The sequence below is a fragment of the Triturus cristatus genome, chromosome 6, assembly GCF_964204655.1.
Source record: "Triturus cristatus chromosome 6, aTriCri1.1, whole genome shotgun sequence".
In the NCBI taxonomy this organism is placed as follows: Eukaryota; Metazoa; Chordata; class Amphibia; order Caudata; family Salamandridae; genus Triturus; species Triturus cristatus.
Genome location: NC_140589.1, coordinates 1,402,326,927 through 1,402,353,061, shown reverse-complemented (window position 1 = coordinate 1,402,353,061; position 26,135 = coordinate 1,402,326,927). Strand labels below are relative to the sequence as shown.

Sequence of the window (26,135 nt, the reverse complement as noted above, 5' to 3'; positions counted from 1 at the left end):
CTTTTATAGAGGCCCACATCCTGAAGCGCTGGAGCACATAAAAAGAGAGAGCTCACACTGACTGGCTGGATAGAAAGTTATAGAAGATATGCTGAAGCCTCCGCTCCTTGGAGCAGAGGTAGACCAAGCTGGAAGGATCTAATAAACTGCAAGCAAACTACACAGAATTGTTGCCACATTTCAAAGTGAGGTATAGGGAGGTGGAAGTTCACAATAAGATTCTTGAGAGTCAAGATTTATAGGATGGACGTTGCCCTCTTGTAAGGGAATATAAAGCCAGCATTAGCTGCCATGAGAGGTAGCACAAACTTTTGACTACCAACAACAATCTCGGTCACAGGGAGCATTGCCTAGATGTTTAGATTACTTCAAACTCTTCGGATAATACGTTTTTAAGAGATGGTCATGGGAAATGGTCTCTATCCTCCTAGATTTGTCTCCCGGTGTCTGATGGGGGTCAGCCGTCACAGACTTTGGGCTGTATTATTTGGTATCAAGAAAGGCAGACTACAAACATACCTTACACTGCAGAGCTGATATAAATTCTACTGATGCCAAAAAGGAGTGTTGCAGAGGATGACATCCAAATGGGCATTCAGATATAGCTGGATACGATCCCTGCATGAGCACCATATACCCCAGAGCTACCGCTGATTAGCCTATTAACGTCACCACATCAAGGGAGCTGTAAGGGAATCGATAGCTAGAAAGAACATGGTTTGAAGGTTATTAGGGACGTATGTTAAGGGAGGCACTTCAAGTTCAGGGAATTACAGAGAGGCTATTGTATCCCAAAGAGCACTTCACCCTCCACAGATCCACCTCTGCAGAAACACATAGACTTTGGAAATCAGCACTCAGTAAACCACCAGTACATCAATGTTTGAGAGTGATTTGTACTATGCACAACAAACAAAGAGCAGTCATGTTGATGTGCGGATTGTTCATTGAAAAAACTAAATGTTCACTCAAACCGCTGAATGATAAATGGGTAGCGGACAAAAATAAACCTATCAACGAAGCAGAATGGGAGAGAATACTGAGAAGTTCTCTAAAGATATCTAGGAATGACAGATTTAAATTAATTCACTTTTACTACCTGCATAGCGGATGCATTACTCCAAAAAGAATCAATAGCATCTATTTACAGCATTTACAGACGTAGCTTTTGTCCTGGCTGAGCGGCAAATAGCCATGAGCTGGAAATCGTCAATTGGCCCCAGAATTAGGATGTGCCACAGTGAGCTGTCCAAACAGGCAGAAAGCAAGAGCATTATATAACACAGAGAAGAGGGGAGTAATACAAGAGGGTGAAGCGAAAACATGGGATGTCATAATATATTCACTCCCATCTTTACAGACAGATTAAGTCTGGGCCTCCTGCACAGGCGAGGAAGACCTGATTTCTTATTGAGGGCTACATATACCTTGGATCCCTGTTGCACAACCTCCACCGGCCGCTCCCAGATAGTATACATCAGCAATGAATGAGGAATCGCTCTTATTATTCATCAGCAAAGAGGTCAATCCTACTTCAGCTCAATAGTTACTAAGATGTTAGATTACATGTTTATAAAGCAAACACGATCGGAAGCTACCACATGTTGAATACTGCGGGTATTAATGTACTGTAGCCAACTTGAGTGGAAACGAACTAACTGATGTGACGAACCTGTGGATATAAAACTATATTGCATGCTGATTGTGATATGTTCCCAGTTTTGCTGGTAATGTCAAAAGTGTGATTAGCAATCAAAGAGAATATGATAGTGACCTACAGAACAGGGATTGAAAACAAATCAAAGTGATATGATCCCTAAATGGTGTGCGGAACCTGATGACCTAGTCCTCTTCATTGCTAAACAGTCTGGATTGAAACTTTGACTGGATGCAGAAGAAGGCCACATCTAGGTGAACAACTGTTATAGGATTAAAATAAGTGCTAAATCCTCTCTTAAGCTACAATTGAGTTTTACCTCATTATTAAGACTAACCAAAATGAAGAAATGGGAGAGAATTCTGACAGAAGGAGGCAAGAAAAGAAAAAAAGGTGGACAGGTGTGTAAAAGGAATAAACTGCTCCCATTTCCAGACTAGCACCAGAAAAGATAAGAAAATGAAAGTGTTTCAGTGCCATCAGAGAGTATTTAACAGCCAGGTTAGACCAGGCAGCTATCCTGCAGCTGACAAAGCTCAGAGATGGCATGGGCGAAGAAATGCTACATTTTACTTCATTCAGAGCCGGAAACAGCCTACCTCAGTATGATCAATTTACAAGGGACAGATACTGTTGATAGACCGATAAGTTAATGTGAACCCAGCCCTTCCGCGCACTGTCATAGTGGGCAACAAAGGGAGAATGAGGAAGACAAAGAGAGAGCACAGCTGCTCCAACTTTCCTTCAGGTCTCCACTAATTGGCCATTGGTTGGAGATCACCTTTGTGATGGATGGCGATTAAGAAGTAGTCCTTGATAGGAAAGGTGATAATCACAGATGAATGTTCCACAACATGAGGAAATAACAGTAGTGACATTTTCCCAAAGGGTGATACTCAAACCAGTACTTCCGCCAATGAGGGTGTGACAATTGCTGCAGAAGGCCAAGAGACATTCCCAACAACAAAGTAAAAGCAACAGGTACTTGGATAAACTAACTTCCTAACTAAAGTAGGAGGAACAATGAACCAACAAATTGAAAACAAACATGTGGTATGGAAATGCCAAATGTCGAACTTAAGCAGTAAAGTCAGAGCAAAGTGCACTTTTGCCAGGCAGTGAGCAAGTGAATTACCATGCCCACCTTCTGGTGTAAAAGAACCCTCGCTGACCTGGAAGTAGAAGCTTAAGGGACAGGATATTCTTACTAAGGTGCTGAAACACTAGACCACTAACCTACCAACCTACCCACCATGTATCATGCATTTCAGTCTATGACGTAATAACTGGCCTTTGATATTCTTTACAGCAGGGGGAGCCTATTTACATATATATTATCGTAGGGTGCAGTGGATACATGAGAAGCAAGCAAAGAATAGTAAAAAAATAACAAAAAAACGCAGAACTACAAATCCCATAATGTGAAGAAAAAACACACGTCTGGATGAGTTACTCACACTTGACATGGACCAACATGTCATCCCTGCAGCTTAACCATGCTAATACATTTAATTAGATTTTATGCCTAACTAACTTTACAAAATCAATACATGTCACCATACTGTAATATGTTTACAGTTCCATCTGGCAATTTTTGATATCGGGAGCCTGTGCTTCAATACGTGTTAATAAATTTACGATATATTAAGGTGAAAACACTGAAAAAGGTGTCCAGAAATAGGGAACATCAAAAACATCCTGAAATAAATTATTTTAAGATATATGAAACAAATCAAGCGTCAAAATAAACAGCTGGTAACAAAAAAAGATAATTACACTTTGAGTACCAGGTGTATGGCTCCACCAAAGAACCTACCTTTTGTGGAAATCCTTCACTGATGCAGACAAAAGCTGTTTTTCAAGTGCCAAGCTAAAACTTGGGACATTTTTATTTTCCTCCAGCAACTGTCTTGATAGACTCATATTTGGGGGCAGTCCCTGACCCTATAGCAGAAATGTACACAAAAGTGAGAAATATAGATCAGTCTCATTGCTTAGATTGATCAGGTAAATCACTTAATTTCACAGATACAACTTTGATTTGGATTTGGTTAGGGAGCTAGGTTGAATAAGTGATAATTGCTTTTGTCACATACTCAACAAGATTATGAAATGGAACTCTGGCTTTGCTACTCTGGTAGATCTGGGGAGACTAGAGGGCTTTGCAAAATGGGGCTTAAAAGGTATCTACAAACTGGGCGACCTATGAACGGGGGCAGATGTGATTTCCCTCAAGGATGTCGCAGAGAATTCTAGTTGGTTGATTTAAAAACTTACCGTTATTTACAGGTCAGATAGGCTCTGGCCTCCCACATAACAAAGGGCACAGATCTGGAGGAATCTTTGCCACTGGAGGATCGGCTGCTAATCAAACCCATAAGAATTAAAGCTATGTCACTGGTGATTGAAAAAAAATGAAAAACACTCCCAGACAGCATGCGACATCTCAGGACGAGGTGGGAGAAGAATGTTATGTTATGTTATGTTATATTAATTTATTATGCGCACAGCTACTCCAGCCAAGGAGCGTCCCGGCGCAGAGACAAGGAGAAACATAACACAACAGGGAAAAAAACCTAAAATGGACAACTAAAACAAGAATGTTTTAATAGCTCTCCGGAAAGACAGCAGATCATCTAACTGACGGACTTCAACTGGGAGGGTGTTCCAAATTAGTGCAGCTTTCACGCTGAAGGAACGACCCCCCATCCGGCTGAGTCTAAATCTGGGGACCACAGCAAGGGCCTGGCCCTGAGATCGGAGACTGCGGGTGGGGACATAGAAAGAGATACAGTTGGACAAGATTTCAGGGCCTATACCTCTTAAGATTTTAAAGGCCAAACAAAGGACCTTAAAAAGAATACGCTTCCTTACAGGGAGCCAATGCAGGGAGCGGAGGACATTCGCCACCGGGCAAAATCTGGGTAGGCCAACAATGGCTCTAGCCGCAGCATTTTGAACCCGCTGTAGGCGAGTTAACTCAGCCTGGTTGGCCCCAGCCAGGAGAGAGCTAGCGTAGTCCAGACGAGAGATGATAGTTGCCTGGACTACAAGCTGCCTGGTTGGGGCATCGAAACATTTAAAAACTGGTCTAAGTCCTCTTAACAGACCAAAACAACCGGCTGCCGTTTTTTTGGTATGCCCTACAAAGGTAAGGCCAGCGTCCAACCAGACCCCCAGATTTTTCACCTCCGACACCGAGGTCGGAGTGGGGCCCAGCTCAGAAGGCCACCACTGATCGCCCCATAGCTCTACTCCCTTCCCGACAACCATTACCTCCGTTTTTGTGGCATTAAGCTGGAGACAGTTTCCTGTCAACCAGCTAGCCACCGCCTTCAGTCCAGACTGAAACCTGGGGGCATCTTGTTGTACATCCCCGCTGAGAGTAACCGCCAGCTGAGTGTCATCGGCATATGAGACCAAAGTTAGGCCCCACTGCCTCGCGACATCAGCCAGCGGTCTCACGTAAAGGTTGAACAACGTGGGGCTCAGCGAGGACCCCTGCGGAACCCCCATGGCCAGAGGCTGGAAACTGGACGTGAAGGGAGGGATGGCCACACAGAAGGAGCGGTTGTCCAGGAAGGAGCGGAGCCATTGCAGCGCCAAACCACTGATACCAATCTCCTCGAGCCGATGCAGGAGGATGCTGTGAGATACCGTGTCGAAGGCGGCACTGAGATCTAACAATATCAGCGCCGCCGTCTGACCAGCATCCAACCTTGCACGCAGATGTTCCACCATCACAAGAAGAGCGGTCTCCGTGCTGTGACCAGCACGGAAGCCATTCTGTGTGGGGTCGAGGGCGTTGGTCCGGAATAGATGTTCTGACAGGGCCAGATTAACATGGGCCTCTGTCAACTTTGCCAACCAGGGTAGCAGCGAGATGGGACGAAAACTTTCAGGCTTAGACGGGTCCAAGTAGAGTTTTTTGATAATCGGGGACACCACCGCCTGCTTCCATTTAGTTGGAACTACCCCCGACTCCAAGGAGAGGTTGACAAGGGAACGCACAACAGGGCGTCCCATAAAGGTCTGGTCTCGAAAGAGAGCAGGCCTCACTGGATCGGATGGAGATCCAGATTTAACTTGCAAAGCAAGTTTATCAAACCCATCCGAGGTGAGAGGGGGAAATGAGAGCAGGGTGATCTGACAAGGTGTCTCATTGGAACTTCCCGACGAGACCCCAATGCTAGGGAATGTCCGATAAATAGCTTGGACTTTTCCCAAGAAATAGGAAGCAAGGGATTCGCAGTGGGAAACAGAACTCTCGGCTGTAGAGGTAGTCCGCTTAGCCATAAGATCTTTAACCGCCTTGAAGATGGCCTTTGACGGGTTGGTGCTGTTCCGGAATTCTTCGGCATAGAAGGCCGCTCGAGCACGACATATGGCCCGATGATAGAGCTTGACGGACGCGGCATATGCAGCTTTTAAATCGGCCCCATATGTCTTCCGCCAAGCCCTCTCCGCCCGTCTATTGGCTCCCTTCAAGGCGCGTAAGGCCCCATCATACCAGGGACTCGACTCACGAGGATTGATCTTAGTCGATACAATAGGTATCAGAGCGTCCAGAGCCCTAGTAAGCCAGGAGCAGAAGAGGTCATACCCCTCGTCTACATTGTTAGATGGGCCCAGGGGCTCCACTAACAGAAGACGATGAAAATCTTCCAGCCTGAGTTTATTCCAAGGTCTCCTAGGTACCCGTCTAGCTGAAGAAGTGGGAGTGGTCGCTGACACGGGACACTGGATAGACACCAGGAAATGGTCAGACCATTCTACTGGAGTAATCGCAGTGATTTTAGCCTCAGTCAGATTGGTGAAAAAAGGGTCAAGAATATGTCCCCCGATGTGAGTAGGCTGGAGAACCAGCTGGGAAAGTTGAAAAGCCTCTAAGTCCAAAGAGATGGTACGAGCTGTCAGACTGGACAGTGAATCGAAATGCAGATGATGGGGAATGTGGAGACATTTGATGATGGGGAATGGGATGAGGCACTGAGGGCCCCACAAGGGTTCCGACTTACCCAGCTCTGCATCCCACATCATTCCTACTAATCTAGGAAGTTCCTATTTGAGATGGGGAGGAATACATTGAACTTGTGCCTGCGGGTTGTGACCTTTTTTCATATCCTGTTGACGTGTTCTACAATACAGATATAATGGACAGAGCTCATGCATTGCATATCTTAAGTGGGGGTAGTGGGTTTGGGTGGCTCTGCTAAGAGATGTGTGTTGAACATATGGGGAGGGATAGAAGCTAAAAATACCAGAAACTATGCACACCTCTAGGTAACATTGCTAGAGCCCCAGGTGCCAAAGACCCTCCAGATATTGAGGACTGGAAAAAGGGCATGGACTTGTGTATGTTAGCAGAAAAAGTGGTGTATGAAGGAGGAGGCTGTCTCAAGAAATGGGGTAAATCTGGCACAACTGGGTATCATATCGCAGAGTAAACCCCACTGGATCTGGCTCGGCACCGCCTGGATATGGTGCTGGGAGTATTCATTGGGATGTGCTAAGATGAATAGGTGAAAGAGGAAGAGGCTTCGGGCTAACAAGTTCATCCAAGAATGCAAAGGTTTCTGTGCATTAGATGGTGAAATGTTGTTTCTGTTTGCAACACAAAGATGATAGAAACAAATGGAACTCAGCCGATAAACAACCCCTTGTAGCCACCAGATAAACTGCTTTATAAATAATTTTTGGAGGAAGTTATGGATGCTGAAATCCCCACTATTAACTTCAACATGCATGTCAAATATTCTGAAATCTTTTTAAGGAAATAATATTTGCAGGAATCATCCCATATCTTTTCTATTTCACATCTCCTCGTGATACCAGATGGTGGCAGGAAATAATTTATTTTAGAAAGCATGTACTAGAAACATTAAGACTGGAGGCAGGAGAAGAATTCTACATAATATATTTCAAGGTTGTATATCATCAAAACTGTTTTGTTTTAAATGCTGCAATGACCAACCATTCTTTATTCAAAGTAATTACAGTAGATGTAGTGACAGTGCTTTCCACACAAATAATTCAAAAGATTGCACAGAGTGCTAGGCACTCGCTACGAAGATTAGTACAAACCCACTCATTTGAATCTTTCCAGGGTCAACTAAATGAATACCACTGAGTCAGATGCAGCTACAAATTGACAAAATACATGAGCAAGTACTACATGAATACTAAGACACTGATCACCATTTGAAATCAAAGCAGGTCATGTTATTTTACAGTTTTCTTGAAGGAGTTTTACTTGTCCATAGCTATCTCATTGTACAGAAAAAGTTTGTCTTGCAACAATACAAACAAAATGGCCAGATAATCATTTGTTTACCTCAAGGACAACAAGGGGTTTGGGAAGGTTAATGGGAAGGCATTAGAATACAGAAACATCGATAAAGGTATGTTTTAAAGTATTCATAAAAACGTTATCCTAATATGTAGAGAAGGAACTTGGTAAACTTTAATCTCCACAGTAAACTAGAGGGCTCTTGCTAAAAAGCCATTATTCTACAAAACATATAGTAAGCCCTAAGCATGACATACATAATAAATGACATTCTGCTGCACTGACAAAGGTGTGCCATTTCTCAAGTTTCCTCTTGTAAGGTAACATAAGCACATTAGTACATGTGAGGGGGGATGGCAGCAAATAGTTATGAAGAATAGGGAATTGAGAGTAAGAGTAGTTGAAAACTACTGAGAGTTATTTGTTCTTACTCTACATCCAGCCAACTTTCTTCAGTTGTATGGGTAGATCTTCAAGATAAAGAACCAACCAAGGAGAAATGGCAGATATTATCATTCAATATCACTCAATCCAAATAAAGTTGTGTAGGTAGCCCAATTAACCACAAAACATCAATATAGGCATGTCTCTATATAAATGTGGATCCTTCCTTGGCACCAGAAGAAAACCAAAACTACAAGGCGACAACACTTTTTAATACAGAGTACAATCTACTAGACAATGATGCATTATACTCCCCACTGCCCAATTTATGGCTCTAAACCTAATGGAAAGACTACCCAAATACACAACTTTGTGATATACAGACAAAAGAGAAGGGGCTTTGAAAACCTAACTTGTGGTGGGTTCTGTAACCTCTAAAGAGGAACTGATAAAGAAATTATGCAGACACATTTTATGATTCACATGAAAGTAGACAAACATCTAAACAGAAGCAAAGTAGAGGTTCTTAAACCACTGTCCTCGTGTAATACACACAGCAACCCCATACAGATAAGAGCCTGAGCTCACACGTTCTTTAAGGCAGTACCAGAAGTATCTAAAAGACTGTTTTACATACAACCCACTCAACGCCACCGGTGGTCTTGGGCTCAGAAAGCTGATGACCCACCAATACCAAACCCTCCTACAACAAAGATAGTGGATCAGTTGTCCTCTTAGATCATAAAGACTGTGGCCTGCTTTCTTTTTAAAGAAATTAACTACTCTACCGTATTCCTTGGGCACACATAGCCACTGGTGAGACCTGTATGAGTCAGTCATAACCAGCATGCAAAACATAAGGGACAAGGTTAAGTTTGCAAGCCATGGGGACGTCAGGTAACAAGTCCTATCTTGACGGGAAAGGCATGGAATCTCCTTTCACCCTAATGATGAAATGGAAGGAACACAGCCAGTGTTACTGCTGTGGACTTTGCAGAAGAAACAAGGATTATCTTACATGATGTACTCTATTTGAACATTTAAATTTGCTTGGAACTCGGGAGAAACTTAGATAACATATGGAAACAGCTTCATCAGTGACAGCAAGAAAGAAGCCCCTGAGATAGTATTCAGAAATATGGACTTTGAGATTACTTGTTAGGTGAAAAACAGGTTTTAAGCTTGCCTACTTTGAGAAACCTTATCTCCCCAACTGCTACATGAAGAAATGACTACAGTGAAGTATAGTGCAACAAGCAAAGATTGCCAACTTGTATTTTCTGCATACCTGCTAGGTGTGCTTCTAAAACAGTAAAGCCCTATCTGGGATAAAACTTTATGTTAGAAGCAATACAAGGAGGTGCAGTCAGTTATCACTGTTTGCATTTACATAAAGTATCACAGGTGTGATGTGTAAATAGAGTAGAACATCATTCCATCTTATAAACAAAGAAAAACAGTCAGGCCTAGAAAGAAAGTTTGAGCCAAACCAATAAAACATGTGACTGAAGGGGCTACTGTGAAGTTCAAAGGAGCCAATGGCAGGCACTCATTTGAGATCCAGAGAATCTCTACTAAAAGAAGTGTCCAATTCTGAAAAACAGAATCCGTAGCAGGTTACCTTCAGAATATCACACAAAAGGTGATGGGAGGCTAGTTGCAGTAAGTCTAACCACTGGCAATAGCTTGGGGTAGCACTCCAGCCTATTGTTCTTTTGCTCACAATGCCACCTCAGTTTATAACGAGACATAAGCAAATCAGTCTTGACCCTGTTCCACATGAGACTAGTCCAGCCCGAACTGTCAATCTAGGTCCTCCCTGAACTGGAATGTAAGCAACTAAGGACTGTTTCTGCCCTAGTTATGAGCTCGTCAGTAGGGTACAGCCTGGTTCCAGTGACACAGTGAGCATGGGAGCCACGTCTCAGCATACCCATGCAACTTAGGGTGGTACATGAAACAAATAAAAGGTGATGGGAGTCTGCTTGCAATACGTTTAACCACTGGCAATAGCACGGGTACCACTCCAACCCATCGTCCTTTTGCTCACCATGCCACCTCAGGTTGTACCCAGCCATATGCAAATCAGTCTTGCCCCTATTTCTCATGGGAACAGTCAAGCCCGAATTGCCAAGCCAGGTCCTCCCTGAACCAGAACACAAGTAACCCAGGACCGATTTCGCACTAATTATGGGCGTATCAGCCGGGTTCAGCTTGGTTCCAATGACACTAGGGCGAAACTTTTCCTGGGTTGCTTAAGTCCGATATGCATAATTGTTGGTGCCAGACTTACGGCAAGTTAGATAAAGTATCCACAAGTCTCCTGAATAGGTTTGTACTTCATACTCCTCAGACATGTCTGCCGTGGGATTCTGACAGACCCTATTGCAAGAAGGTTGGCAACAGGTTTATAGACCTCGTACCCGTATTGGCCAAGAGGTGCACTGCAATGCATCGGAGGTGCCAGACCCCGGAGAAAATAACGCTCAGATGTAGTATGTCGGACCCACAGCAAAACCCTAGTGCTACACACACACTTGAGAAAAAAACTGGACCCAGACCCCCTATGAAATATGAGACCTTGTTTATGTTTGGAGACTTTTATATATCCCTGTAAATGTTGCCACAAGTAGCAGATTATTAGCAGCTATGGCAATGTAGCCTTAATGAATGAGCATAATATGATATCATCTTAGCTCTCATTCATCATAACTGGAACCTATATCTCATTGGAACTTGTGTCGAGTCGACCCTATAAAACCGGGAAAGGTTGGCTTATGTTGTCTTTATTCGCTTTATTTTTATTTATATATTTCTGTTTATAATGAACTGAAGCACCTCTGTAGTTCTTAAGTTATTTTTGTTCCCGACGTGGCTGAATTTAAACTATGCTTTGCTGTGTATATGTATTCCTCCCATGCTTGGGAAGCTTCAAGGACCAATGCGCTAATGCAGTGCTCCAGAGTGTTTACAGATTGATCAATAAGGACTCTGAGTCCTATGATGGGAGCAATTAGAGCTGGATGTCTACATCTGCTGCAATTGTAAGATGCGTGTAAGTCAAATATTGAATGGATATTAATGATTAAAATCTTTCAATAAACAAATATAAACAAAAAAAGAAAGTGTATCCACAAGAAAGGATGTTACTGAAGGTATGTAACCTGTTCTTCTGGTGGATACTCTTAATTGTATATTCCACACCTTAGAATAGATATTAAAGAAATACCTCCCCAAGCAGGAGGGTTTGTGAATGGGATCAAATCAAAACGTCTTGCAAGTCTGAACAGACGAATCGTCCACCCCGCCGGACCTGGCTGTCAAGTGAATAAAGCTTCTTGAGCATGTTTACTGACACCACGTCGAACCGTGGCAGTCTGCCTGTCAACACAGTGGAAGCAGTCGTGACCTGGGTGGAATGGGCTCTCATATAATTTGAGCCGGTGGTTTCGCACTTGTAGGAGTGTGATGGTTTGTAGTTGTGTTGGTGCTGTCATTGTCAGCGCTGACAGGGGCACTGGGTGGTGTAAGCTGCAGTGACTTCCTGACGTGGGCCCTGGCAATTCTTTTTTTTCTCATTAGTTAAATTCTGTGCAGGGGATAATCAGCCTCAACAGGGTACTCTTCTCAGCAGCCTTCCTTTTCTTTGCCCTAGAGAATGCCAAACAAATCTGGTTGTTTATGTGGTACTAATTTATTTGTGCGTGAGAAACTTTAGGACCAAATTACGTTTCCACTGTGATACCACAAAGGGTGTGGGGTGGGAGGGAACTTTTGTCAAATGTTTGATAAACCTCATCACAACACATGATTTACACAAGGTCGGTTGGTCCAGCAAATGTCAAAAGGCTGAAGAGGCTGACAGATAACCTTTACGAGTGCCCACTGAAAAGGCCTTGTTGGGCCAAAGACAAAACAAACAAAAGAAAATAAAACAGCTTGGCTATTAAAGGGTCAATCTTGCAGATACAACACATCAGACCAAAAATCTGCCCCAGTGCCCGATTGAATAGACTTTGTGGAAGGGAATCTAGCAGTGAGGATGACATTCAGCATTTCAGGCAGCAGATCAAACACAGTCAACTGCAGCCGCTCAACCTCCACATACATAGGTGGAGACTGCGTAGATTCAAGTGGAGACCCATACCCTGTGGCTGAGGTAGAAGATCCTTGCAAAGTGGCAGCCTGATTGGGGGACAGATGCTTATGCCCGACATTCATGGCACCACACTATTCTTGCACAATCTGCAGCCACCAGGATGACTTAGGCTAGGTCATTCTTGGTCTTTTTTAGAAATCGAGAAAGGAGAGGTAGGATTGGGAAGGTGCACAGAAGTCCAGTGTTTAATTCCAGTCGGAATGCATCTCATAGTGAGTATTCTTGTGAAAACTCCAACGCACAAAACCTTTGAGACCATGCGTTCTCAACAGTGGTGAAAAGATCTTGCTACGGTTCATCCCACTGTCAGAAGATGTCCTGCACCACCTCAGGACACCATTCATAATCCAGTAGACATTGTTTGCTTAGCGCGTCTGCTCTAGCATTCAAGGATGTTGCCAGGTGGTTAGAGATCAGGGAAATGACTCGTCTCTCCAACCAACTCCAGAGGCACAGAGCTACCTGACATAGGACCCAAGACCCACTCACACTGCATGGTGCAGTCCATGAGAACCTGCACCAATCTCCCCTTGATGGATGGCAGGAATGCCTTTAGGCAAAGGCATATGATCTGCAACTCCAACAGATCTTCCCCTTTCAGATGGCCTTCCCAACCCAGTTGTGATGCATCTGTCAGGAAGGGAGAAGGGCTTGCTTGTGGAACAAAATGTGTTCTAGCAGCCACCAAACCAAATTACGAGGCGGTTCTTCTGTATTTCAGAAGGGCTTTGGGCCAGCTGGAACTTAAGATTCCATTTCAAAGCTTTCATGAGTCACCTAGCATAATCGACCAGGAAGACAGGAAGATACAGGATAGAGGAGGCCAAAGAGCTTCAGCTGCTCTCACAGAGATCCAGGACTGAGCTGAAACATCAAGATCAGTTCACGAATGTCCAGTACTTGTTATGCGGAGGGAATGCCTGGAACTGCACTGTAGCCAGGATATCTCCAATGAACGCAGCCTCTTCGAAACAGTAAACTGCAACTATGGCTCGTTGATCCTGAACCCAAACAATGTCCAGAAGTTTTCAGTTGTCTGGAGGAGGCCTGCGATTGAGTGTGGCGAACATGCCTTTAACAGCCAGTCGTCAAGGCAGGGGAAAATTAGTATCCTTTCCTTTTTCTGTGTCCAAAAACCTCTTGGAGAGCAGCACTCACACCTCCTGTAACAGAATGGAGAGGCTCTCCCATGAAAGTCAGTCAGAAGTTGAGGGAAAATTTGCAGAGAAAAAAAAGAGTGTAGGGCATAGAAATTTTGAATGATCTGCATGATCCATCTGCTAGATGTGATGGATTGCCATCCTGCGAGGAAATACTGAATCCTGCCTCCCGTGGGATGGTATGTGCTGCTAAGGGCAAATGAGAGGGGCTTAGTGGCGATTGCCCATAAAGGGAATTGGGAGCACTGGTGCCCTAGCTAGTCTGCTCTATTCCTGCCAGACCTATGCCCTTAGCCTCAAAAGACAGGAGTGACTGTTGAAACGGTTGAGGTAACTGTCACTGTCTATACACCAATACCCTGGAGTGGCCTTGAATATTCTGAACTGATTTAGGAATTGCTTTCCAGGGGTCCAGAACCCAGGGAGCGTGCTGCAGCTTTACTGTGATTAAAGCACTCCAGGACAGAAACGGCTTTCTCACCAAAAGACTTGAGACATCAAAGGGCATTTCCATGAGTGAGGGTTGAACATCTCCAGAAAATTATGTGGAACGCATCCATGTGAGGTGGAGGAGCATGACATTGGTGCCAACTGCGCTTCCCAGGCAATCAGTAGTATCACTGTTAGCCTTAATCACGTATTTGGCTCTGTCTTGACCATCATGAATTGTCTGAGTCAGTAAGATCCAAGTCAAGAGATCGCTGGCCATGTCTAAGAGGGCATTCGTACAGAGACCGAACAAATACATTGCATTGACCAATCTCAATGCTGGGATAGCTGAGAACATTCATTTTTCAAACACCTGAATCCTTTTGCCCTCTTGGACTCCCTATCTGGTCGAGGCATGGGGAAGGAATTAGTGTTCACCTTGCTGGTTGACGACTGAACCACCAGACTCACTGGGGTAGGGTGTTAAGTGGGAAAATCCAGGTGCTCGTCTGTGATGTCTGGCCATCCACCCATTTACTTGTGGGCTGAAAGAGGGTTCTGACAAAGTGTCTATTACGGTGCCAGTGAGGGCCTTGTTGAAGGGAAGTAAGGGCACAGCCATGTCTGCCCAGGCTGCAAAATGTCCATTAGGATGTTAGTCTTTGCTTGACTGAAGGAAGTTACAATTCGAGGACCTCGGCTGCCCTTCAAACCAATAATGCAAATGATGAAATCTCTCCTGTTGATGGCCCAAATGGAGGGTCAAATTATGTATCAGGGAAGGTATCAATCGCAGTGGCCTCTCCATGTATGTCTAAGTAAAAACTTTCAGCATTATAATGATGGGGGAAATTACTACCCCCTTGCCTTCATTAATTCACTTTAGTGATGTACCTTGATCAGAGTCAGAACCAAACAGACTATGGAGCCTCTGCTAATGCATTTGCACTTGTAGAGGATTTAGTACTGCATCAGGCTGTATGGTAAATGGTAGCACGTTAGTAATTTCATAGTGCAACATCAGTAGAGATCGGGCTGATGTTTGTTTGCTGGTCACATATTGGAATCAGAACCAGATCCTCTTCCGGTGCAATTCGCAGTGTCATCAACAAGGAACAGCTGGGGTACGGAACCCAGAAGGGCTACTAAGGGGTCAGAAGGCACCAGGGATGGGCATGCAGCTTTTGGGGCCTAAACACATACCTGAGTGAGACAGAAGTGCACCGAAAATCTGATGAATGGCCTCTGTGAAGGCCTCGATCTGCTGCAGCATTGTCAATTGCCAGGGAAACGTAGGACACACCGGAATCAGTTGGGCCATCAGTTCTATGACAGGAGACACCAAGGGAGATCGATTGGCATTGTGCCATCCTTGTGCCTTCCCCCTGGATATGAGTGGTGGGATCGGCATGAGTCCCACTTTGGTTTGGGCTTCTATTTAGACGTACCACAGGTCTTCGACTGAGAAATGGACCTATCGTGGCACTCAACCTAGCAGTGCAACGGACTCTGCACATGCGACCTGGAATAAGACCGTAACTTACATGAGGGCCGCAACATCTTTGCATGTTCGGAGTCATACAACGTTGCTTTACGAGGGGGGGAGTGTCTCCTAGCATGCTGTACTTTATTTTAGGAGTTGTTGGGAGGCTAAGGAATTTGGAATCGGCACTCTGGATCCACCTCAGAAGACACAGAAAGAAAGGAGCTGATGTGAGTGTGCAGGTATGGCACTTATACGTGCCCTTACAGAGCTGCACAGCGCCAACAAGAGACACGTGGGAGCATTGCTGGAAGACATTTCCAGATCTAGACTGGCTCCTCTGAAGTATTTTAACATGAGGACTCTGTGGTTAGAAGTATCCATCAGAATAGTAAATAAAAGGCAGATAGGTGTAATTTATTTTTATGCATTTTATTTTGAGTTGTTACATACAAATGATGCTGGTTCACAATTGTTACACAGCATTACTAGCAGATGGGAAGGGACAGAAGAAGGACAAAAGTGTGGGACTTCATATTGGTGACCCCACTCCTTTATGTACCTGGATCCATATACTCAAACCAAAATGTTATGAAATCACCTTCAAATGTGAAAGGAAGCAGGGTTTGAAAATGGAGTTGTCTTACATAGGGAGAAATCACCTGTTAGACCCTTTTTACTTGACCAGACAAGAAGAAAGCAAGTTGTGGAAAGCTGCCTATCAGCACCTGGTCCACTAGTAAGGTGAGAAATCTTGCTGCAGTATCCAGGCCTGTAGCTGTTTAGAGCTTTATTTTGTATGTGTACACACAAATACATTTATATTACGCTTGCAGTGATAGCGCCAGTGTAGTTACAGTTAGATCTGACTTTGTACAGGAAAGGATTTTCTTGTTTTTTTAATAACTGAGAGCGGATTGACAAATGTGTACGAAACATTACAAAAGAAGTTCACTCACTTCGGCTACTTCATGGAAAGTTTGACACAGATATGTCAAACAGGGCTAAGGAAAAAGTGGTGTCCCAAAAACGTGATTTTCCATTTTAAATCTCATAGAAAACTTCTGATACAGAAAAAAATGACCGAACAGAATTACACCAAATTTTGTAGAAAAGTTAGAACTTTACTCAGAAAGGGTGTCTTTCATTATTTGGTGTAAATCTGTTCAGTAGGTTTTGAGCAGATTTAGAAAGGTGCTAGGGGTGGTCATGAAGGGGCTACACTCCTAGAAATGTTAGTGATATTTAGTCAGTCATGTCTTGCAGGACTCCTGTGGTACCAAAAATATAATAAATACATAAATCCTATTGGCTGAGAAAGCCTTTTCTTCTGTCAGCTAGTGGGGTACCATGGTACCCACACAGTACCATCGTACCACCTGAAAAGATGTGCCAGGACACGACGACACGAAAAGAATGAGTGTGTTGAAGATTGCGAATTGAGAGAGACTATATACCCCTGAAGGGAAATATCCCGAAATGCATTGGGTGAATTATAAATAAAGTCGTGATATGTGGAAACATCTCCTGTTTATGGATCTTCTTGAATGTGATATGGAAATGAGTATAATCCCGCTTCGTAGGAGAAGTAAACGGTAGCGGAGGTGCTGTTTTCCACTGCGGGGTCAAACGCTGAAGGCTGCAATTGACCGCAAACATCTTTGGGGGCATTCAGGCACAGACGCACGGGACTCCCAGGACCAGGAGTCCGTGCACCAGCGCACCTGTGCTGAGACCCGCCCCATCCCCACCGGCCTATAAGAACAGCCTCCGGTCTACGCAGCGCGGGACGGAGCCGGACGAAGGGCGGACAAAGGGCGGACAGTCTGTGACAGTCCAGGACAGGACACGACAGGGCTGGGGTTTAGACTCTGATCCCCACATGCTGTTGGACTTTGTGCCCCGTATACAGTGAGGTCTTATTATTTTAACTTTGTGTATATATATATATATAGTGTTTATTTAAAACCCTGTGCCAATAGCTGGCGGTTTGTCAATTGTGTGTAATTCGGAAAAGCTTTAATCGGTTCTTTTACTGATCATTGTTCATTGTTAACTATGTCAAAGCAAAAGGCCCCTCCAATGCCTCATACCTTGGATAACTACTTATTGAAGTTTGTGAGCAAAATTAATAGTGAGAGGCGAGAGTCGTTGGGGCTAAGTAGTTCCTCCCCTCCACCTATTATGCAACCCCCATCTGTTTCATTGGTATTGGACGACAGTAGTTGTGTCTATAATAATCTTGATGTTTCTGTTAGGGAAATGCCTGAGCAGAATACCTCCACCCTAGTTGACCTAGATGATTCTACAGAACCCACAGTGCAGCACCTACCGAGCCCTGTGCCTAGAGTGGTCAGAGCATGCAGGAAAGCTCAGACCAAACGCGGGGGTTTACGTCCTGTAAGAAAAAGAGCAGTTAGCCCCCTTAAGAACCTAGATAAGGACGAGGATATTACGGCAAGTAATGATGCTGTTAAATTGGATGCTGAACAAATTAAAAACTTAGTAAGCACTATTGATTTAAAGATTAAGGGTATTATTAAACCTCTTATGGCAAAAATCGATCAGCTAACTGCAGAGGTTAATAGATTAGGTGGTCTACTTAAAAAGTCTGTGGAGGAAGTGGGTAGCGTACCAGCTCCATTAACAAGTAATTGTGATACTCAGGTTGCCCCATCAGGGGGAGGTATAGGTATTAGTGGGAATGTTGTACAGAATCCCCCGTCTGCCCAGTTCCAAGCCCGTAATGATAGTCAGGCTGTAGCAACACCCGATAGAAGTGAGGGCTGGACTGAGGTAAGGCGAAGGCGTGCCACTAATTTACCCCCTGATTGCGCACCATATGTGGTAGTTTTAACTAATGTCCCCCCTGCCGAGAATGGGAATTACCAGGAAACACACGAGTCTTTAAAAAATAAAACGGTTTCCTGGTTGCATAGACATTGTGGATTCCCAACTGTATTCTCTGAACAAGTTTTGACTACTAGAAGGGTTAATTGGATAGGGAGCTCTAAGAAAAGTTTTAGGGGAGACTGTGTTATTATAAACTTTAAACATCCTCAACATGCTGCCACTGTATTACTGAGAGCTGCCTCACTACCGATTACTGATAATAATGTGTGTGAGCGCTCGCTTGCTTTCTTCTATAGTCACCTTAATAATGCCCCTTGTGAGAGTAGAAGAAGTAGATTTTGCCCAGCTACACATAGGCCATACCCTGACATTTTAATGCAAAATCGATTCCAGCCTTTAAATTCTCTGGATGCAAATGATTGACTTAATCAGGCAGGACAGTGTCTTCCCCAGGAGACTATTAGCCCTTATGTGGTTGCCTGTAAAGATAATATTGTGGCTCAAGAGATCACCATTATAACAGATACTAAATCGGTGGCGGATGTAAGGGCACTGTCCGAATGTGGGGACACATGTAATTTAAATGAGAATGAGAATGGGGGAAGAAATAACGGCCTGATGCATGATAGCGATCGTGTAAGGGGTAAAGGCATTACAATCGTTTGTTGGAATGTGGCAGGGTTGAAATCGAAAGAGAGGGACCCGGGATGGTTAACGTTTATTAATGCCCATGATATCCTATGTCTCCAGGAAACATGGTGTAAAGATGAAGTTAATTATGAGGGATTAGTCTCCTATAATTTACCGGCATTGGGAGGAGGTATAGGTAGAGCTAAAGGGGGCCTCCTTACTCTTGTGCAGATCCTTTGGCTTGTCGAGGACAAAGACCATAATATACTATTGATTAACTATTACAACAATATTTTTGATAGTACCCGGGTCAAAGTAGTAACTGACCTAGCCGGTGCTATTGAAAACTTATGTTTGGAAGAGAATGTTGTATTTGACTTTATTTGGGTAGGGGATTTTAATACTACATTGTGCGAATTGTCTACACAAAAGGTCTGTGGGGTTACTAATAATGCTGGCTGGGATGTCCTGCATTTCGGGCATAGCAGTTATGGGGAAGCATTGCACAAGCTCATGGGCTGTTATGACCTGGAAATAGTGGAGTGTTGTAAAGATGTTAATGGTTTATCCATTACCACCTTTAAAAATTGGCACACCAGCTCTGTCATTGACCATGTGATCATATCTTCTAACATTATCTCTTACTGTGACCCACCCAGAATTGAAGTAACTACATTAAGTGACCATAACCGCATCATTCTGGACACTTCTCTTTGGGTATGTAGTTCGATGGATGTAGGAATTACAATTACTAATGTAGAACCACACAGGATTAATGGTGTAAGGCTAAGATGTTTTATAACAAAACAGACCCAATCTAAGGCTAAGATGGACAGGTGAAAGGGCTAATGAATTAATTAGCTCCATAATTAAGGAGAGCCTGCTGGACATAGTTTCTATTTTAGAAAATAGTTCTGATTCTGAGAAGGTTTTATATTGTTATAATAAATTTAATAAAGCTATTGATGCCAAGTTCACTGGGCGTAATAGCGGGCAACGTAGGAATGGACCGGGTTGGTTCAATCACCATTGTACTTCCACATTAACTGCCCTCAAGCTGGCATTAGCAGTGAAGCCCAGGGACAAAAAGTTGATAATTAAACTGAGAATGGAATATAAATGTGTGCTCAAACAGAGGAAGCGTGAACTACAGCAACAGGCTTGGGACTCCCTTAACCAAGCAGCAGAGTTATCGAATTGCACCTTATTTTGGGCCACGGTTAATTCGCCCTTTCTAAGGGATGAAAAAATACCCGAGCTGACTTCTAATGTATCAAGTGAGGGATGGATTGCCCATTTCTCTAGCATGTTTTACTCTAACAGTGTCACTGATGCGGATGTATGTCGTTACAACGCACACTTTTACAACGCATGCACTTACAACGCATTTTTTACAACGCATAATCCATTACAACGCATGACATTACAACGCATGACACTACAACGCATTTTTAAAAACTACCTTTACAACGCATTTCCATTACAACGCATACTACCTTTACAACGCATACCATTACAACGCATAATATTAAATTGCATTTAAGGTAAGTATTAGATAGTATAGGGGTAAAAGTTACTTTTCTAACTCCAGGGGGTGCAACAGTAGGGTAAGTGTTGGATAGTATAGGGGTAAAAATTACTATTCTAACTCCAGGGGGTGCAACAGTAGGGTAAGTGTTGGATAGTATAGGGGTAAAAATTACTATTCTAACTCCAGGGGGTGCAACAGTAGGGTAAGTGTTGGATAGTATAGGGGTAAAAATTACTATTCTAACTCCAGGGGGTGCAACAGTAGGGTAAGTGTTGGATAGTGTAGTGTAATATTATGCGTTGTAATGGTATGCGTTGTAATGGAATGCGTTGTAAAGGTAGTTTTTAAAAATGCGTTGTAGTGTCATGCGTTGTAATGTCATGCGTTGTAATGGATTATGCGTTGTAAAAAATGCGTTGTAAAGGTAGTGCGTTGTAAAAGTTGCGTTGTAAAGGTTGTTCCCCCACTGATGCCAGCCCTAATAAGTGGGCTGTTTTGCCCCTGGACATTTCTGTGAGTGAGGTTGAACATGGCATACGTGTTAGTAAAGGAGGGAAAGCCCAGGGCCCGGATGGGGTACCTATAGATGTTTACAGGGCTGCACCAGATGTTTGGGGTCCTCTTTTGATTACTGTTTTTAATACAGCTGTGTGTGCCGAGGCCCCTGTAACCTGGGGCAAATCGATTATTGTGCCAATTTATAAAAAGGGAAGCAGGTCTGACGCTAAGAATTATCGCCCGATCTCTCTCCTTGACTCATCAGTCAAGGTCATGAGCAGAGTCATGCTCGTGAGATTAGAGGAATGGGTTGAGCAGGATGGCATACTGGCCGAGAGCCAGTATGGATTTAGGAAGGGCCGGGGTACGCTCGACCAGTGCATGAATCTTGATTTACTGATCGGGAAATATACTGAAGCGAAACCAGGCTCCTTGCATCTCTGCTTTGCAGACCTGAGCAGTGCTTTCGACATGGTAGATCATTCTATTCTGTGGCCAACCTTGCTAAAGCTAGGAGCACCAGAAGGCATAATTTTCTTTCTCGCTAGGCTATATGAGAAATTGAAAACCAGTGTACGCTTTGGAACTAGAGGAGAATGTACCCCAACATTTTGTGTTAAACGAGGAATTAGGCAGGGCTGTGTTTTGGCTCCCCTCCTATTTATTTTATTTATTAATGGAATTGATGCTATTTAAAAAAAAGTTAATGCTGATGCCCCCCAGATCAATGGTGTTCCGGTGCCGGTGTTATTATACGCCGATGACGCTGTTTTACTTTCTAGAACCCCTATTGGACTACAGCGGCTAATGGATAGTTTTTCCTCCTTTATCAAAGATAGAAAATTAGTAATTAATAAGGGGAAAACGTACACTATGACTTGTGGGGCTAAAGCTAAAATGTTAAATGCCTTTTTTATAGATAGTGAAAAGGTGCAACAGGTGGACAAATTTTGTTACCTAGGTATTGCCTTCTCTGACGACAGGAAGTGGAATAATGAATTTAATAATATCCGGAACAAAATGGTAAAGAATGCCCATGGTATATACAGATTTGCTGCAAAGGTTGGAGACCGCCGTACCAGGGATATGCTCAAGATTTACCAAGCTAGATGTGTGACTATAGCACTATATGGGGCAGGACAATGGGGCTATAGCTGTGTTCACAACTTACAGTTAGAGGAAAATATGTTTTTAAAAAAGCTCCTGTTTTTGCCCGCCTCAGCTTCAACTGAACTAAGCCACCGAGAACTAGCCATCAATTACCTAACTGATCTGTTATCGCTTAGGCCACTGATGATTTGGCGGTCTTTTTGGCTTGGCGACGAGAAGTTATTTAATAGATCTATTGTTGAGGATTGTTTACGTTTGGACAAATATCGAGATATTCCCTGGGTTAAATATGTTGTTGTCTGTTTTTCAGACATTTTTAACTTGAATATTTTAAATGATCCCAGCGCAGCATCAATGATTTCCAAATTGGAAATGAAAAGTATATTTCTGACATACGTGGAAAGGAAGCGTGCAATCGCAACCGGATCATTGTCCACTGTCATTTTTTATAATAGATATAATTTAGCGGAGGGTTTTCCATCTTACCTAACTATGGTGACTAGGCATTCACACAAATTTGTGCTAACCAGACTAAGATTTGGGATGGCACATTGTTTAGTAGCCCATCCAAATATTAAGAAATATCCGATTGGGCCATGTAGGTGTGATGATATATCCACACAGAGCACTGTGCACTTTCTGCTGTTTTGCAAACTGTATACGAGCTTTCGTATAGCATTTTTGAAACACCTGTTTGTTAAGTACGGAGTATATACAGTTAAACATGCTATGGCTTTAATTTTTAACTTGCAATCGGCAGACACTTGTTTTTATACTGCTACATTTTTAAATCAGTGTATCAACTCCAGGAAAAGTATGAGTTTTAATGAATTTTGACTATCAATTCCATATGTTTATGTAAATGATATGAATTGACTCATGAATTATTGATTGTAATTATTAGTTGTACATTTTTTAGCTGTAATGTCCTTTAAAATGTATTGTTGTTTTTTATGTTTGTGCTTTTATGGTCATTTATATGTGCCGAATAAAGCTTAAAGAAAGAGATAGGCCAGGTGTAAATTCTCAGCAAAATGTTGTAGCCGCCATTGAAGGACTTGGGTACTGCGAAAGCACCACGGTACTTGAAAAAATTTTAATTAAAAAAAGGAGAAGAATATGCGGCTTGGACGCACACAGCCAAAGGACGTGCATAGTGAGGTTGGCCACACATGGGAGTAGGGTGCAGAGCCTATGGCCAACCCCTGCTGTGCATGACTTTTAGCCATGCAAAGCTGCTGTTGTCTGCACACGGGGCTTGGCACAGGCAGAGAGTTGAGCACACGGATCTGCAGAAAGACTAGAATGCCACAAATTCACTGATTATGCAAAGTGGCTGCAAAATGTAGTGCAGGTCCGTCCATGGAGTAAAACGCTTCTAAGCAAATCAAAAAATGCCTTTTCAATATAAAGTGCACTAAATGGTAGCCAGGGTATAGGTCAGCAGTAATACAAAAATTCTTCAGACGATCAGAGAGAATGATGAAAGGATTGCACATCTTTACTTTGGATGAATAGCTGTTCAGAGTGAAGACTGCAATAACCTGATCCAAAGGGAGCAGTGCAAATTTCCACACTTCATTGAACTCACTGATAACAATGCAAAGATAATTTTTCCTCGTCAACAGCAGACTTGGAGAAAGGGGACTGGGGCAAAAAAAATGAGAAAGAGAAAAAATTGAAATCTTCACTCCGCCTATTCTTAGCGGGGTTCAATCTGCACTACAGAAGTGTTGCTATCTACAACAAGAAATAACTCTTTTTGTACTGTATCATTTGCAATACAATTCACTATGCCCGAGACTCAAAGTAGGTAGCGCCAAAAGTCTACCCCCTTAGCGACACAAGATTACCCTCTGTGCCAATGGGGTATCTATAAGCAGTGGTGGCATCACACCATTTTTTAATCCTTAGACTGGGAACAGGTTGTTTTTCTGCTTACAGAACTAAGCTCAGTGCCTAGCGGCCCGCTTATGTAGAGTTCCACTCGTGTCATGCCCAGATCCTGTGCTGATGTCCAGTTGTGTGTTGAATACATGTTGCATGCATGGTGGCTGCAAGCTAGACTCCTCGTTGGTTAAGACTGTATGTATGCTTTAAGCCAGTGAGATCCATTTTTGACTGACATCAGTTTTTACATTACACACGTTTCCAGTGTGCTGATACAGCTGCCCCAGACAATGGAAGGGCATTGCCTGCACTCTTGAGCTGGACAGTGTAGTACCGGTCATTGACATGAGGAGGAATGGAGACAAGGCTGCTCTTAGAAATTAAACGTTAGATATTTAGCAAGGGGTTGCTGATTAGTCCTTCTTGAGTACTTTCATTTGGGCAATGATGGAGGAATTGGGACGAGTCAGCACATTTAGTTGTTAGAGTGAATGATGTTTCTAGCCAGGGATTAGTCCTTTCTCTTCCTTTGAATATCCCGTCCAGGGAGTTGGATGACAGCAAGAGGGATGACAGCAAGGTACAGAACTTCACATTGATTGTGCTCGTGTTCTGGGTATTCAAGCTTGGAGTCAGCATTATTGGCACCTGCTGTGACAGCCACTACCTTACACAAAGAATGGTCTTAACTGTCGGAAGATTCTGAACTTGTCAGTTCCTGAACTGTAGTCACGTCACCTTTCTGGAACTCAGCATAAAGGTGGGGCCCAAACCTTCCCATGAAGTATCAGTCCTGAGCTGCTACACTGACTAAGGACAGGGTTACTTTGCAGAATACTTGAGAAGCTGCAGTGATCCTGGGCCAGTATCACTGATAGCCAGCCTCCAAGAGGCGAAGGGACATCACATGAAACTGTATGTCTTGCTGGACAAGCTGTAGGTTTGCCAGAGACCTGGGAGCCTAAACACCTGCTGAGAGGGTAGAAAGAGAGTGCCTTGTCCGCAGGAGCTGTCTGCCTGAGGAGAAGCCCAGCCAACCAGTCAAGAATTAAGGTGCCCCAGAAGAAGCAGTTTGCCCAATGAAGCTTGAGGAAGATGGAGAACTTTTGCTGACTCTGCCTTCACTGTATCCGAGGACTGCAACTTATCGCTCAGACCACAGGGAATGGATTGTCACCGCAAGTGATGGAACACTCAGTACCTTGCCAAGCGGTGCACCCATCACAAACTGCTGAGGAAAGAAAGAATTTAGACCACCAAGATGAGCCTCAGTGACCACAAGCGTGGCTGCTGCGTGCCCCATGCAGAGAACAACTGCATATCTGCGCTCTTCTCGTTTCTAAGAATCAACAGGCCACAGTCACCGACAAACACCTCATCCTTCTCCGCTGTGAGATATAAGTGAATCTAAAAAGAATACCAGGAGTTGTTAAATATCAAGGGATTCGTGAAAATAATTACCCCAAGTAGCCACAAGGCATCTCTAAGAGCTGTCTGGTCAGCAACCACTTGAGATTGACTTGTTTGCAAACTGGACTTCAGGAGTGTGGGATTCCCGGTTCTACTCATCCACGGAGGCCGAGATTTGAATAACTCTTCTAAAAGGAACATAAAAACAGCAGAGATATTGTTATTTAATAATCATTGCGTATTCTGAGTGACATTAAGAAGCACAGAGCAAACATCAATGTATGCAAACTAGGGAAAGAATATTCTGGTAGAAATCAACATTGGAACACACAATGCTTTCCGTCAATAACTTCAAAATTTTAAAAGTATGTAAGTCAAAAAGACAGTAACCCTTTTTGCACTTTCTGTGATGTTTAAGGAATTCATTTCACAATGTATAATCGTTCTAAAACAAAGTTCTACTTTACGAAGATATTTACTTGATAGATATTACATCTGCGTGTCTTTGTTTTAAGATTGTGCACCGTACATTTGGGGGAACAACAAATCCTGGAAAAAAAGGCTTCAAATCGTAATGTAGGGTCTTAACATGTATTCAATAACAGTATTTCCGAAGCTTACGTTAACTGCTACCATAAAAAAAAAACTCTGT

The 26,135-nt window shown here is 43.3% G+C and overlaps 1 protein-coding gene across 3 annotated transcripts in view; it reads right to left on the bottom strand.

Annotated features, from left to right (window-relative positions):
• ECT2L (epithelial cell transforming 2 like) overlaps nt 1–26,135 on the bottom strand; it is a 445,514-nt gene that overhangs the window by 277,541 nt on the left and 141,838 nt on the right. For all 3 annotated transcript variants that reach the window (XM_085612467.1, XM_085612469.1, XM_085612468.1), the window contains 2 exons: nt 25,535–25,671; nt 3,474–3,601 (listed from right to left, as the gene is read on the bottom strand). In XM_085612467.1, the coding sequence (XP_085468593.1) occupies nt 3,474–3,601; nt 25,535–25,671 (265 nt within the window). The remainder of the gene's footprint in view (nt 1–3,473; nt 3,602–25,534; nt 25,672–26,135) is intronic.